General features: G+C 32.8%; 1 protein-coding gene across 1 annotated transcript; it reads left to right on the forward strand.

The window, feature by feature from the left end:
* The first annotated feature begins 10465 nt into the window (after positions 1 to 10465).
* LOC138934954 (uncharacterized) lies at positions 10466 to 15290 on the forward strand. The gene is made up of 4 exons (XM_070299125.1): positions 10466 to 10944; positions 12656 to 13102; positions 14063 to 14329; positions 14491 to 15290. The coding sequence occupies exons 1-4, from the start codon at positions 10466 to 10468 to the stop codon at positions 14660 to 14662; spliced, it is 1365 nt and encodes a 454-aa protein (XP_070155226.1). The 3' UTR covers positions 14663 to 15290.
* Positions 15291 to 15709: the final 419 nt, after the last annotated feature.

A 15709-nucleotide genomic window follows, 5' to 3' on the forward strand; every position in this document is an offset into this window, starting at 1 on the left:
ACGTGCACCTCGGCTCCTACTCCTCAACACTCGATCTATGCCTACGGTAACAAATGATTTGCATTGTAGATATTATTTTCAAGGTGTGCTTTAACAAATAATGCCAAGGCTATAACGATTTCTATTGATTATGTCAGAACTGAAGTCTGGGCTACATCTCATTTGATCTCTATAAATATTAAACGTCATTATCGTTAATAGATTTTTTCTCAATTTCGGTGATATGCAAAACAATAGTTAAATCAAATTTAAATATTACGTTTAATATTCGCTCAATTGCAAGTTGAGTTTTTATTAATAAACTTCCGAATATTGTTGAAGATACTTATCCACGGTTCGCTCTGTGAGAAATCGGGCGCTGTGTTACACCCTGTATATATATATATATATATATATATATATATATATATATATGTGTGTGTGTGTGTGTGTGTGTGTGTGTGTGTGTGTGTGTGTGTGTGTGTGTGTGTGTGTGTATATCTGCCCTATACAACAAAACGATTCTTTTCAGGTATTTGTCGTACAACATGTGGATGTTTGTATGTTCAGCAACGGCAAATTTAAGAATGTTGTGGCCCTTGTATCCTCGCAAGAAGACTGTCCTGTGGGTCCAGGTAGTATTTTGAAAAAGAATTACACTCTCAGACCTATTAAAGGTTCAACCAAAAATTGGATCGCCTTAGAAGACAGTTATACGAAAACTGGAGCAACTTTGGCATCAACGGTTGTTTGCCCTGGGAATGGGACCGATGATAGAAATGTCTTTGCGATTTACGTATCTTATTACGTAAAGGTAATTTTTTTAAATATGAGAAAAATAAGAAATGTAATCAAAATATAATCAATGTAATCAAGCTTATTTCTTTTAACACTAAAAGTTCAATAATTTGAATTATTGTAAAAGAGACACATATAATAAAAATAAATCACACCTTACATTTCCGGGTCAATGAAAGACGAGCATTATAATAATGTGTAAGTTTCATGGAAAATTAATTTCTCTTGAAACTAAAAAGTGAAGAGTAAATATGTGCATAGGACATAAAATTTTCTTGATGCGATATCAAGTGATTAAAAAAAATGTTCTTACTGAGAGATTCATTTTCAATAAACTCCTCATGGCCCGCTAAATAAGTATAAACTAAAAAAATATTGGGACCCAGTAGCGCATTTTTTCTAGTCTATATTTCTATAAGAAAAATTTATTAAAAATAAATTTTGAAGTAAGATTATTTTAATTATTTGGTCATAATCAAAAAATGTCCTATGTATAATCATTTAGTTTCAAGAGAAATTAATTTTCTAATAAGTCACGCATTATATCATCGCATTTTGTTCTTGGCTCCGGAGAATTTAAATTATAGTTTTCACATTAGAACAAATCAGTACTTTAATTTATTTAAAAATCAATTAATATTTTCTGATTCATATTCATTTAATTCAAAAAAGTTAATTCATTTTTTATAATGACCTATCACATTATATTATGAGTCAATTGGTATCAAAATAAAATTTCACGAAAGATTCCAACTTGATATTTTTTTAAGGTCAAACTGTTGATCTCGGCAATGGGCGGTGAAGTTTCTTTGAAGCTACCGTTCGCGCTCATGCACAGTAACACAGATCCGGATCTCGTAGGATTCCCATCTCCTATCCGAGAACCGCCGAAACAATTTGAAAGAAGCATAAATTACGGAGAGATCAAGCAAACAGGATAGCAATAATCACAGGAATAAGGAAAATAGACTAGAGGCTATTAAAGAGCAGGAGAAGGAGTCGAGAGTGACTGACGTGGACTTGATAGAACACTGTGAGGAAAATGACAACATCTGAGAGCAGGCGCAACGAGGCAACGCGATGTCGCGGCCGTCAACTGTCAGGAAAAGTATCGATACTGTAAGATACTGGCAGTCTCATAGTCAGAAAAATTACTAGTGGCGCTCGCGCATGCGCTTTATCGATAAATACAAGCGCTATATTCAAATGATGATAGCAACGCGTTTCCTTAGATACATAAACTATTTATTTTAACAAAAGAGAATTGTCATAGCAACAGGTGTGTTTCGGAGAGATCGGAGGAATGCCTGCGGGTCTTTGACTAAAAACCGTGAATCAGATTGGACGTGTCTCATTGTTCTCGTGTGATATGCTTAATTGATTAATCACATTTATATTCTGAGTCCGTTATTAATTCTGTGTTCGAGTTTATGAGTTGACCAATAAAAACGTGTTTCGATAAGTGCTTAAATTATTGCTTTATTCGTTTTTCACGTTCACTACAATATTTATATATATACAGTTTAATAATTCATGGTTCAACTGTTAAACTATTAATCTTTGAAAAAGCCATTCTCCTGACAGACTACAAATTGACTCGCTGTCTTACAGCAAATTTTTCAGAAGCAGGATCGTGCGCGCTTTCCCTTGATCTTTTGATCGATTATTAAGCCGTACTAAAACAGTGAAAATCGATACATGAATAATATTAGTGAACTGTACAAGTATTTGCATTATCTTCAGTGAGAGAGAATGTGCTCAGTGATTCACAATAAAGAACGGCAGAGTCATTAAACTCTATCGTAACGCTTGTGATTCCATTCAATAAATTACGTGTTGAATTCACGTTCAATTGTCTTCAAGTCTTCTTGAATCTTGCATGAAAAACACGTTGTTTATTCCGTTGCCATGGATCGTCTTTCGTTGGAGAAGTCATCTTTTAAGGAACTCCAGGCAATAGCACGGAAATATGGTCTCAAGCCATCCCCTTCTCGTGATGGATGCATTGATCTACTGATGTCTTATTTTGAGAAGAACAATTATGTGGATGAAACATCAATCCCTCCCATAGCATCGGACCGACGGAAGACTGTCTATTTTGAATCAATTGATGACCCTTCTCATCCTACTTCACTCGTCGGGGAAGAAGCTTCTTTAGCTTTACCAGCTTTTCAAAATCCTGAAGAAGCTCTAACAGCACATACAGTTTCCCATTCTCCCTCAATGAGTAATACTACAGGAGCGATGCCGGAAGAATTTCTTCCAAAGATTGATGTTCTTCTTGCGCAAAATCAACAGCAAATGATGCAACAACAGCAAATGATGCAACAAATGATGGAATTTTTATCATCCTATGCCTCGTTTTCGGGTACTTCAAACCATTTTAATGTTCCGTCGACATCAACTAATGCGAGTGCATCAAACTATTTTACTGGTTCATCGACTTTAACTAAGATTTCTGTAAATACAGTCAATCTTTTACCTTCACAATTACCTGAATTTAGTGGTAAAGATGATGATGATGTAGAAATTTGGATTCAGAAGGTTGAACGAGTGTCTCGCATTCATGGTGCATCTCACGATATTATGTTGTTAGCTGGTTTTAGTAAATTGGTAAAATCAGCTCGAAAATGGTTTGAGCTTGGCACAGGAACAATTAACGACACTTGGCCAAGTTTCAAGGAAGCTCTACTGAAACATTTTAAAAGAAAGATTTCTTATGAACTTATAATGAAAAAAGTCGAATCATGAAAATGGAATTTTCCTAATGAATCTTTTCAAGATTATGCATTGGAAAAACTCTCTTTAATGCAAAAACTAAGATTACCTGATGATGATGCAATTCACTTTTTAATAGGTGGAATTACTAATGATTCTATTCGTAGTGCTGCCTCTGTCATTCGTGCTGATTCCTTGAATGCCTTCATCAATGAGATGTATAGGGTTTCCCTCTCTTTTGGAAATGTGAAGAAAGAGTACTCATCTCACTTTAAATCACACAAAGGACGAGACACTGCTACATCATCTCCGAAGGCTGATTCTTTGTCATCTTTTCAAAAGGATTTTAAGGAAAATAATTATTGTGTAAATTGCCGTACGCGAGGTCACATTAAGGACAACTGCTTCAGATTGAAGAGAAAAGAGCAACTTCAATCTACGGCTTTTAAGATATCAACACCAGTAGCTGCCATTGATACTGTAACACCGACAGAAATTATTACGAACCCAGAGAGGTCACCTCCGATAGCTGCTATCAACAATATAATTACCAGACGACTGGATACCAAAGATTCTTCTCTTAAGGTCGTTTCATTGAATAATATTCCGAGCCCATTGAAAGCTCTATTAGACACAGGTAGTCCTGTTTCTTTCATATCACCATGTACGGAAAATATTTTAATGACTCGAATATTGTTCTTAAAAAGCCATTGATTTCTTATCAATCTGTTTCTGGAAATTTAATTCCTATTCTTGGATCAATTGATACTCAAATTTGTTTAGAATCTCTTCCGAATTTTACTGGCAAGGTTAATTTTCTTGTGTTTCAAGATGATTCTTCTTTTGTAGATATTATAATAGGACGAGATTTTATAACTGAAAATAATATAACTTTATATTTTCATCCGTCAAATAAAAAAGCAGATGATAGATTAAAGTTATTTAATGAAATGGCATCTGCTAAAATATTAGAAGATCTTTCAATGAATGAAAATTCCGTTTACTCTGATATTAAAACAGATTTTGGAAATGAGATTGATCAGAAAGTAATAGCAATTATTAATAAAGTAGAGAATATGGGAGTTGAATTAACAGATATTGACCATCATGTGAAAGTAGCATTAAAAGATAATTCAATCTATGCTTATGCGCCGCGACGTTTTGCATGGGCAGAACGAATTCAAATCCGGGAAATAACTGACGATTTGCTAACACGTGGAATTATCAAACCTAGTGTTTCCCCGTACTGTGCTCGGGTAGTACCAATTCGTAAGAAAAATGAAACAATGCGTCTTTGTGTTGATTTACGCCCGTTAAACGATCGGGTTGTTAAACAAAAATACCCTTTTCCTTTAATCGAGGATTGTCTAGCGCGGTTAACGAATAAAAAGATTTTTACACTATTAGATCTTAAGGATGGATTTCACAATATTAAGATTCATCCTGACCATACAAAGTACTTTTCTTTTGCAACTCCTGATGGTCAGTTTGAGTACAATCGCTTACCGTTTGGTTTTTGTGAATCTCCTGCTGAATTTCAACGGAGGATTATACAGATTTTACAGTCATTAATTCGAGAGGATAAAGTTATTGTCTATATTGATGATATTTTAATTCCATCCTCTTCAATTGAAGATAATCTTGAAACTTTATATGAAATTCTCATTTTGTTCAAACAAAATTCACTTGAATTGAATTTTAAAAAAAGTTTGTTTTTACGAAAGACCATAGAATATTTAGGATATATTGTATCGGCTTCCGGTATAACATTGAGTTCACGACATACAAATGCCATTAAAAACTTTCCATATCCTAAAAAAACAGTTGAGTTACAACGTTTCCTTGATCTAACAAATTATTTTCGCAAGTTCATTGAAAATTACGCTTATATTGCAAAACCTCTACATAATCTATTACGAAAGTCAAATGATTTTATTTTTAATGACGAATGTCGACAAGCATTTGATAATTTAAAGTTAGCATTAACCTCATATCCTGTTCTTCGTATTTATGATCCAAACGCAGAAACGCAACTTCACACCGATGCAAGTTCGATAGCTTTAGCTGCTATTTTATTACAAAAACAGGATGCAAACAAATGGGCTCCAATTGCATATTATAGTCAGACGACTAATGATGCTGAGTCTCGTTATCACAGTTTTGAATTAGAGATGTTAGCCGTGGTAAAAGCAATTGAAGGATTTCATATTTATTTATATGGTTTACATTTCACTATAATTATCGACTGTCACGCATTAGTATATGCAGTCATTAGGCACATTTAAATCCACGAATATCACGTTGGACTCTAAAATTGCAATCTTACACATTTTCAGTGATACATCGACCGGGAATTAAAATGTCTCATGTTGATGCATTAAGTCGTGTTGTTGCCCTGATCGACGCATTGCCTCTTGAAATGGAATTAGAATTTCGCCAACTGAAAGACCCTTTAATTAAAAGCATTGCTTTAGAATTAGAAGAAAACGATCATGATAAATTTTTAATGATGAATAGATTAGTTTTTAGAAAAGGGCCAGACAAACCTCGATTTTATGTTCCAGAATCAATGGTTTCAAATGTGATACGTATTTATCACGATGAAATGGCGCATTGTGGTATGGAGAAAACCTTACGAGGAATTTCATGTAACTATTAGTTTCCTTCATTACGTAAGCGTGTACGATCTCATATTGACAATTGTATAATATGTTCATTGGCGAATTCAGCATCAAACTCATGTGAATGTGAAATGCAAATAACGGAAAATCCTGCATTCCCCTTCCAAATTATTCATATGGATTATTTTGGTCCTATTGTTGAATCCGAACATGGATTTAAACATATTTTTATCGTGGTAGAGGCATTTACAAGATTTACTTGGTTGTATCCTGTAAAAACTACAAATACTAAAGAAATTATAAAACATTTAAAGTCCTTATTTCAAATATTTGGGAATCCACAGATAATAGTATCTGATAGAGGATCTGCATTTACTTCACAAGAGTTCGAGAATTTTTACAATACGTGTCATTTTACACTGATGTGAATTGAAAGACACATACATATATAAACAAACGCGTGCCAGACATTTGTGTAAGTGGAAGAGTAAGATAGCCTCTATTTCTCTCTTACTCGGATTTTGACGAAACATGGACGACACACTCTTATGGCCAGTCTCTTATTAGAGGGTCTCTAGCACAGATAGAAAGACGAATAATGCAGATCTTGTAAATTATCACAATTGATGATTGTAAAATAAATGTGGATTTCGTATGTTCTGAAAATAATAAAAATGCAGATGCTTAGAAGTTACCAGATTAATTTTAAAAACCAGTAAACAACTTCTTGTATTTTGAAGAAAATTTTACAGAAGCGCGATTATAATTAAGTAATCATAGCTTGTGAACTATTGAGTATGAACAAAAAGTTGTGCCCCATGATCTCATATCATGGCGCAGATTATGGTAAAATTTGATTACTCTCGAAAAAAAAAAATATTTAAATGTTATGAATGACATTTGAATGTTATTGCTGTAATTAAGTGTGAAAAGTTGCAAGCTATTAGAGTATCATATAGAAGTCATATTTAAAATAACAGAAGATAAATTTTATTGAAAATATCTATTAATGAGAGATAGAAGCACTTTAAAATTTTTACTGCAAGAAGGAAAAATTTCCCAAAAGAAATATTCCTATATGTTTATATACTCCGCTGAATAATATTAATGTAATATATTATATGTAATATATTCTTATAATCTATTAAAATTATATATATTGCTAATTAAGTAAAATCTCGTAAATGTAAATTGTTTTAAATTTTTTGTCTATATCTTCCTACATCTAATATGAAAGATCTTTTACGGTCGAATTTACGCTTCTGTGTATGTATGTGTGTGTTGTGTGTGCGTGCGTGTGTGTGTGTGTCCGCGCACAAACAGAACGAGACCCCGCGATTCGTCACTCTCGCAGTATTTTATGACTCCAAACTCTCTGATGCGCATATGTGTGTGTGTGTGTGTGTGTGTGTGTGTGTGTGTGTGTGTGTGTGTGTGTGTGTGTGTGTGTGTGAGTGTATAAAACAACTTAATGTTCTTAAAATTAATATTCTTGAGCAAATTCTGAGACGATATTTTCTTTTACAATTTTGTCCGAAGCTTAGTTTTTGAGTTATAATTGAAAATAGTTAGCTACTTACGAGTTAAGTATAATGGGCAGGCAAGGACAGCGCAACGCGTCACGAGACTATTTCATAATTTCACAATAAATATCACTGGAAACATAGTTTTTATTGCAGTACTTTATTATTACTCGCAAATATCAATTTTCACACAAATTAAGGCATAAAATCCCACGATAAATGATATTTATTGTAAAATTGTGAAGTGAGTCTCATTGTACAGACTCTTAAATAGTTAACTATTTTCAATTATAATTCAAAACCTAAGCTTAGGACAAATTTTGTAAAAAGAAAAATCGGCTCAGAATTCGCTCAAGAATATGACATTTCAAGCATATCAGATTGTTTTGAATCATCCTATATAGTAAAATTAAATAAATAATTATTGAAATCTCCCATACTAGTATATGACTTTAAAATTATGTAATACAAATATTATTATGACTAAAAATCAATTTACATTTTTTTGTGAATGTTTTACAGTATCTCGAAGAGGTCTATCGTCTTTCAAGGGGATAAGCAACTGGTATAATGGAGAGCCTTGGGTTGAAGGAACGCAAGCTTACAAAGATATGCAGGTTCCACATAAATCGCATTTAATGATGAGAGAAAGATTGTGTCAGATGGATAATAACCAAATCGACGCTATATCAAGAATCGCGGAGCCATGGTGCCCAGACCGTGAAATACTTCTAAAGGATTTTGTTATGGCTTGTTCATTTGAAAAACTCGGCCAACGGCCTTATGTTACGATAAGCGAGTCGCCGTATAGACCAAAAGGAATAAATAATGCGGACCTAGCAGCTACACAAGCGGCTTTTGTATGTATGGTTTTGTTGCGATCGCAAGATATTGGAATACACGATGCAACCGACAAAGATATAGATGCCTTCTGTCACATGTGGAGATGCTATGAATATTATCTCGGACTGGACGACAAGTATGTAGTAACATTATAAAAATACGAATATGATGTTTTGAATGTTTGTGATTTATTAGCGACAATGTGAAGCAAACTATATATATATTCATAAAAATTTTTTTTCGAAATATATAATATTTATATATAGGGTGGGGCATTTATATTGAGACACCTAAATATCTAAAATATAAAGCAAGATAGAAAGAAATGCTTCAGACAAAAGTTGTTCGGTTCCAAGGGGGTCATAAGATGGTGCCATTAGTTTGATTTTGGGTGAAGACGCTTCGGAGATTTCAATGTCAATCTTGTTTCTTTAATTGGAAACACCTCAATTTTTTTACATAAATCGATTCCTTGCAATATTCTGCATTAAAAGTTATAGAGGTACGATGGCCAAAAGTTTGATAATTTACGAGATATTTTATACTTTATTTTATTACTTTACTTCGACATAAGTTTACATAAACTATGAAATATCTCATAAAATTATTTATTTTGCAATAATGTTACCTTAATATTTTATGATAAAAAAATGAGAGACATCAATTGGTGTAAAGAAAATAAAACAAGATCGACATTGAAATCTCTGAAGCGCCTCCACCCAAGGTCAAACTAATGGCACCATCTTATGACTCCCTTAGAACCAAACAACTTTTGTTTTAAACATTTCTTTCTATCTTGCTTAATTTTTAGATATCTAGGTGTCTCAATATAAATGCTCCACCTTGTATATACATGTATACATATACAAGGTGTCCGGCGTCAATCGTATCACCGTTCAAACGACATTATCATTTTTTACAACAAGTTTTTTAACGTAGAACCACAGATTTATACCAATCCGACTAACCACAGCTCTTTTGACGAATTTAGCGACTTAATAATAGTATAGACATCTGTGCGTAGAACAAAGTTTCCATTAGAAGATTGTAATTTCATGCTAAGAAGTAGGGGAACAGATACTATTGCAGAGTTACTGCTATATCATTTCCAGACCGCTTACGATATTGTACAGTGAAAGGTTGTGTGCAGTATTGGAAGATTATATCTATTGTTATAGCCCGGACAGGCTATACACGAATTATTAAATATATTATTCTAAATACATATTATTTTATATGATTGCTCAACGTGTAACGCGAATACAGATCACGTTACGATCGTTGACCGAACAAAGCGCTGACAACGCGAGACACGCGCTAAGCCCGAGCGACCGTGCAATCATTTCATTGCGAAAACGCGGAAATCAGGGCAAGCGGAAGAAGGACATTGCGAAAATGCAACGTAGAAGTCCTACTTAAAGACGAAATAAAAAGGAATAAAGAAATTGCGAAAGTGCAAGCAAAGAAGTCCTACTTAGAACTTCTTAGCTTGCATCCGGATATTGCCAAAATCAAGCGACACGACACACAGCCTTGTCGCTAAACGACCCCCTCCTGGGAAGCCAAGGGGAGTTAAAAGGGCCCACCGCTAACGAACGGAGGCAGTCTTAATCCTTAATCAATATTACGCGGGCAGTATCGCTAACAGTCGCGAGTGTCAACAACAAGCGTCGGTAATTATTGCAATATCGAGTAATCACACTTAGTAAATTGTGGAGATCGAGAAGCGAGTCTCGTGACGTAAACCCGACTCCAAACACGCGCACGCGAGTGTCAATTAACGCGATACGCGACATGAGTAGATAATAAATACGAGGACGAATTATAACTAAGACCATTTGTAATGAATAAAAGTTTTATTTAACATAAAAAGTGTCCAGTGCTACGGGTAACCCGCCAGACGCATCCCAGATTCCTAAATCTTAATCCGGCAACGATCCCGAAATTTACCGTGCCTCACCCGAGACATAACACTATCATATAATGACGAGTATTAGTAATACATCAAAAAATTCATCAGTTACTCTCAATTCTGGGAGCAAAACAATAATAGTTCAAATGAACAGAAAGGAAAATCCGGATGAATATAAATTAGTACTGTTGTTGAAGAATACGTATGATAAAGAAATGTTTCATAATGACTTCGATACGTGGACGATAGAAGAACAATATTATTGGATAAACAAGAATCTCTCAAAATTCTATCCAAATGTGCCGGAAACTTTGTTGGAATACATACCGGCTTCTTTTCATCAACTTAAATTTGATCGCTCACCGCTGAAAGTGCCTGAATGGTTAGACATGGAAAAGTATCATAGAGGACAAAAATTCATACGCAAGAACTATACCTCCATTATGATTGCTAAAATATTTGGACTCATCCACGTGTATTCACTCCACGATGGCCTAAAACCAGTTATTATAGGAGATCGCAGTCACACGCCATATTTAGGATTCGAAAGGTGCTTTCCTGAAACATCATCCATAATATCTATTAAATATTATTTAAAATATGATTTAAAATATTATCAACGTTTCACGATAAAATATTAATGTTCGGTTATATTAAATTATCTCGAACCATTTTAAATTGTTATCGTAAAATCTGAATGCGATACATTTCGACTAATATAACCGCTCGCATACAAAGTGCAAAAATATCTCAAAAAACTATTTCATTTTTAACAAATTTTAAGAAATTAGGCTTTCATGTGACATTACAAATTTCAAATAATCGCGGGCTAATAAGAGCCAGAACGCGAATAGTAGTGCGTTCGTTTCATAGAAAAATAAGTTTTCTATGAAACTGAATATGTGCACAGGGCACATTTTTTCTCGCCTTTATTTATCCAGGGGGATAAAGAAGGGTTTATTATATATCTCGAATTGAGATTATTTTTAAAAAATCTTGGTATAGCACCAAGAAAATTTCGTGCCCTGTGCACATATTCAGTTTCATAGAAAACTTATTTTTCTATGAAACTAACGTACTACTATCCGCGTTCTGGCTCTTATTAACCCGCGATTATTTGAAATTTGTAATATTTTATTTTTATTTCAAAAAAAATTTTATTTCTAGCAATTTTCTATCTTTTGTGATAATTATGCAACAGGTTAAATTGTAGCTCATAGCATTTATTATCTTGTGCAGCAAGTTTATATAATAAATATATATTATTATCATTAATTGTGTGTGTATATTCATATTTGACATAACATTTTCTATATGTGTTTGTGTATCAAAAAAGAGTGCAATAATATCATTTTCATGATATTATATACATGTGTGTGTGTGTGTGTGTGTGTGTGTGCGCGCGCGCGCGCGCAAGTGCGAGAGCGAGTGCGTGAGCGAGTGTGTGAACGTAAGCGTGAGCGGGAGCGTAAGCGAGAGCGTGAGCGTGTGTGTATCGTGTGTGAGCGATTGAGGGAGTGTGTGAGTGAGTGTGTGAGTGTGAGTGTGACTGAGCGAGTTAGTGAGTGTGTGAGTGAGTGTGTGAGTGAGTGTGTGTGTGTGTGTGTGTGTGTGTGTGTGTGTGTGTGTGTGTGTGTGTGTGTGAGTGTGTGTGTAAAACAACCTAATGTTCTTAAAATTAATATTCTTGAACAAATTCTGAGAAGATATTTTCTTTTAAAATTTTGTCCGAAGCTTAGTTTTTGGATTATAATTGAAAATATTTAGCTACTTACCTGTTTAGTATAATGGGCAGGCAAGGACAGCGCAACGCGTCACGAGACTATTTCATAATTTCACAATAAATATCACTGGAAACATAGTTTTTATTGCAGTACTTTATTATTACTCGCAAATATCAATTTTCACACAAATTAAGGCATAAAATCCCACGATAAATGATATTTATTGTAAAATTGTGAAGTGAGTCTCATTGTACAGACTCGTAAATAGCTAACTATTTTCAATTATAATTCAAAAACTAAGCTTAGGACAAATTTTGTAAAAAGAAAAATCATCTCAGAATACGCTCGAGAATGTGACATTTCAAGGATATCAGGTTGTTTTGAATCATCCTATATATATATAGTAAAATTAAATAAATAATTATTGAAATCTCCCATACTAGTATATAACATGACTTTGAAACTATGTAATACAAATATTATTATGACTAAAAATCAACTTACATTTTTTTGTGAATGTTTTACATTATCTCGAAGATATCTATCGACTCTCAAGCGGATAAGCAACTGGTATAATGGAGAGCCTTGGGTTGAAGGAACGCAAGCCTACAAAGATATGCAGGTTGCGCATAAATCGCATTTAATGATGAGAAAAAAATTGTGTCAGATGGATAATAACCAAATCGACGCTATATCAAGAATCGCGGAACCATGGTGCCCAGACCGTGAAATACTTCTAAAGGATTTTGTTATGGCTTGTCCATTTGAAAAACTCGGCCAACGGCCTTATGTTACGATAAGCGAGTCGCCGTATAGACCAAAAGGAATAAATAATGCGGACCTGGCAGCTACACAAGCCGCTTTTGTATGTATGGTTTTGTTGCGATCGCAAGATATTGGAATACACGATGCAACCGACAAAGATATAGATGCCTTCTGTCATATGTGGAGATGCTATGGATATTATCTCGGACTGGAAGACAAGTATGTAATAACATTATAAAGATACGAATATGATGTTTTAAATGTTTGTGATTTATTAGCGACAATGTGAAGCAAACTATATATATATATATATACTGGGTGGCCCATTTTAATCCATCCAGTTGAATATCTCAAAAACCAAGCCTGGAAGAGAAAAATGTTTCAAATAAAGGTTGTGTGGCTTCAAGGAAACACCCCAATTTTTTTACATAAATCGATTCCTTCCAATATTCTGCATAAAAAGTTATAGAGGTACGATGGCCAAAAGTTTGATAATTTACGAGATATTTTATACTTTATTTTATTACTTTACTTCGATATAACTTTATATAAACTATGAAATACCCCATAAAATTATTTATTTTGCAATAATGTTACCTTAATATTTTAAGATAAAAAAATTAGAGACATCAATTGGTGTAAAGAAAATAAAACAAGATCGACATTGAAATCTCCGAAGCGCCTCCACCGAAGGTCAAACTAATGGCACCATCTTATGACTCCCTTAGAACCGAACAACTTTTGTCTTAAACATTTCTTTCTATCTTGCTTTATTTTTTAGATATCTAGGTGTCTCAATATAAATGCTCCACCCTGTATATACATGTATTCATATACAAAGTGTCCGGCGTCAACCGTGTCACCGATCGCGTGTAGGTAGAGCAGATGAAATCGAGAAGAAAAGTTCTTTATCATTTTTTTCTATAATACTTAATAAAAAAGTTGTTATTGAGTAAAGTCTGGCCAATCAGCGCCGATTATAGAAAAAAATGGTAAAGAACTTTTCTTCTCGATTTCATCTGCTTTACCTGCACATGACCGGTGATCCGACTGACGCCGGACACCCTGTATATATATATATATATATATATATATATATATATATATATATATATTTCGAGAAAAAAATTGTATTTTTTTAAATAACTTAAAATATAATAATATTCTATTCTTGGTCAGATATAACTTTTTTCGTGGTAATTTTGAAGAAATAAAACAACGCGCACAAGATTTTTATCAATATTGGATAATACCTAATTTTAAGAATATTACACCCGAATGGGAGCACATGACAAGATGTATCATCGAATCAATAAATTTTTATCCTTTTTTATATATGCCTTATAAAACAATGGTATTATTTGCGTCAGACTTATTAAATCTAAACATGTCGCATTTATATGCATCTCTCAGTTATTCAGAATGGATCGCTTATAAAATTTATAAGTAAGTAAAATTTTTCATACCAACATTTATACATATATAGTTATATATATATTTCAATAAAATAGCAATTTACGAATACTCCTTATATTCGACTTTTGGAAATTATTATAAAGTATGTATTTTATGCATTACATATTTGTATAGCTTTTTAATGATTACAGATTTATACTTCAACACGCTTTGAAATTATCAATCATAAGAGGACTTGTTAACAAATTATTAATCTATATATTAAATAAGGCGTCAAATTATAACCCAAAAAAGAAAGCAGAACTTCAAGAAGAATCAAAGAAACTGTTATCGGGTTTGAACGGATCTGCTAAAGTATCTTAATATTTTAATAATTAATATCTGTCGTGCGTGCGTGCGTGCGTGCGTGCTTGCGTGCGTATGTGTGTGTGTAAATAATAGGACAAAAACTTTATCTTTCACTTGTCATATGTTTCTTAAAATTTTAATAATGCTTTTAATTATTTCAATATAAATATATACTATATTGAATGTACAATAATTATACTTATATTGAAAAAATACTTAACCTAGTTTGAAGAAATATCTTAAAGTATAGGAACGTAATATGACAAATCATGTTACATATTTTCTTGTTCATGTTCTTTGACATACGCAAATATTAACAGAATATTATAATTAATAAGTAATTAGTTATGTAATTCATTGCAATGTATTTATACCTATGGAATCAATTATTAGCGATGAAAAGTAGTAGCCTCCAATTTTCCGAATAATTTCAACCACACGTTCGAGACAACTTCAAGTTCAAATCTAAAATTATTTCTGTAAAAAAAAACTAAAAATTCTTTGAATTATTCGAATTTAAATATATATCTAAACAGTATAATTTTTAACTTTGATTAAGTAGTAAATTACGGTTAGCTGATATATTATTAAGGAATTAAGTAAAAGTTAAAAAATTTTTATTTATAATAAATATTATCTGTTCATATTTTTACCTATAGTCGAATTTTTAAATAATATGTATCGATCAAATATTTCAACCGTTCGTAATGTGCAAATTATTTGAACTTGAAACTCGAATGTTTTTATACTGTGCACTGTTTGAACAAGCTATTGATACGAATCCTTCGAATTTTTTGTTTGTAAAAAAGAGCTGTAAAAAAGAAGATATTGAGCGATTGTTAAAGAGAAAAAATATTACTTACTTTAAATAAATAATATTTTTGTAATATATATATATATATTTCTATAATAAAAATTGTATAAATATATTGCTATTACTTATATATATTGGCTCAATCTTGTAATAATTTGGCAATTGAAAATAAAACATATTAAAATGTCATCGTATTATATAATTATATATCATTATCTCTATTTTAATAAGATTTGTGAATTTGATTT

Source organism: Polyergus mexicanus, unplaced genomic scaffold (assembly GCF_030449975.1).
Source record: "Polyergus mexicanus isolate NDT 795.1 unplaced genomic scaffold, iyPolMexi1.0 SCAF_7, whole genome shotgun sequence".
In the NCBI taxonomy this organism is placed as follows: domain Eukaryota; kingdom Metazoa; phylum Arthropoda; class Insecta; order Hymenoptera; family Formicidae; genus Polyergus; species Polyergus mexicanus.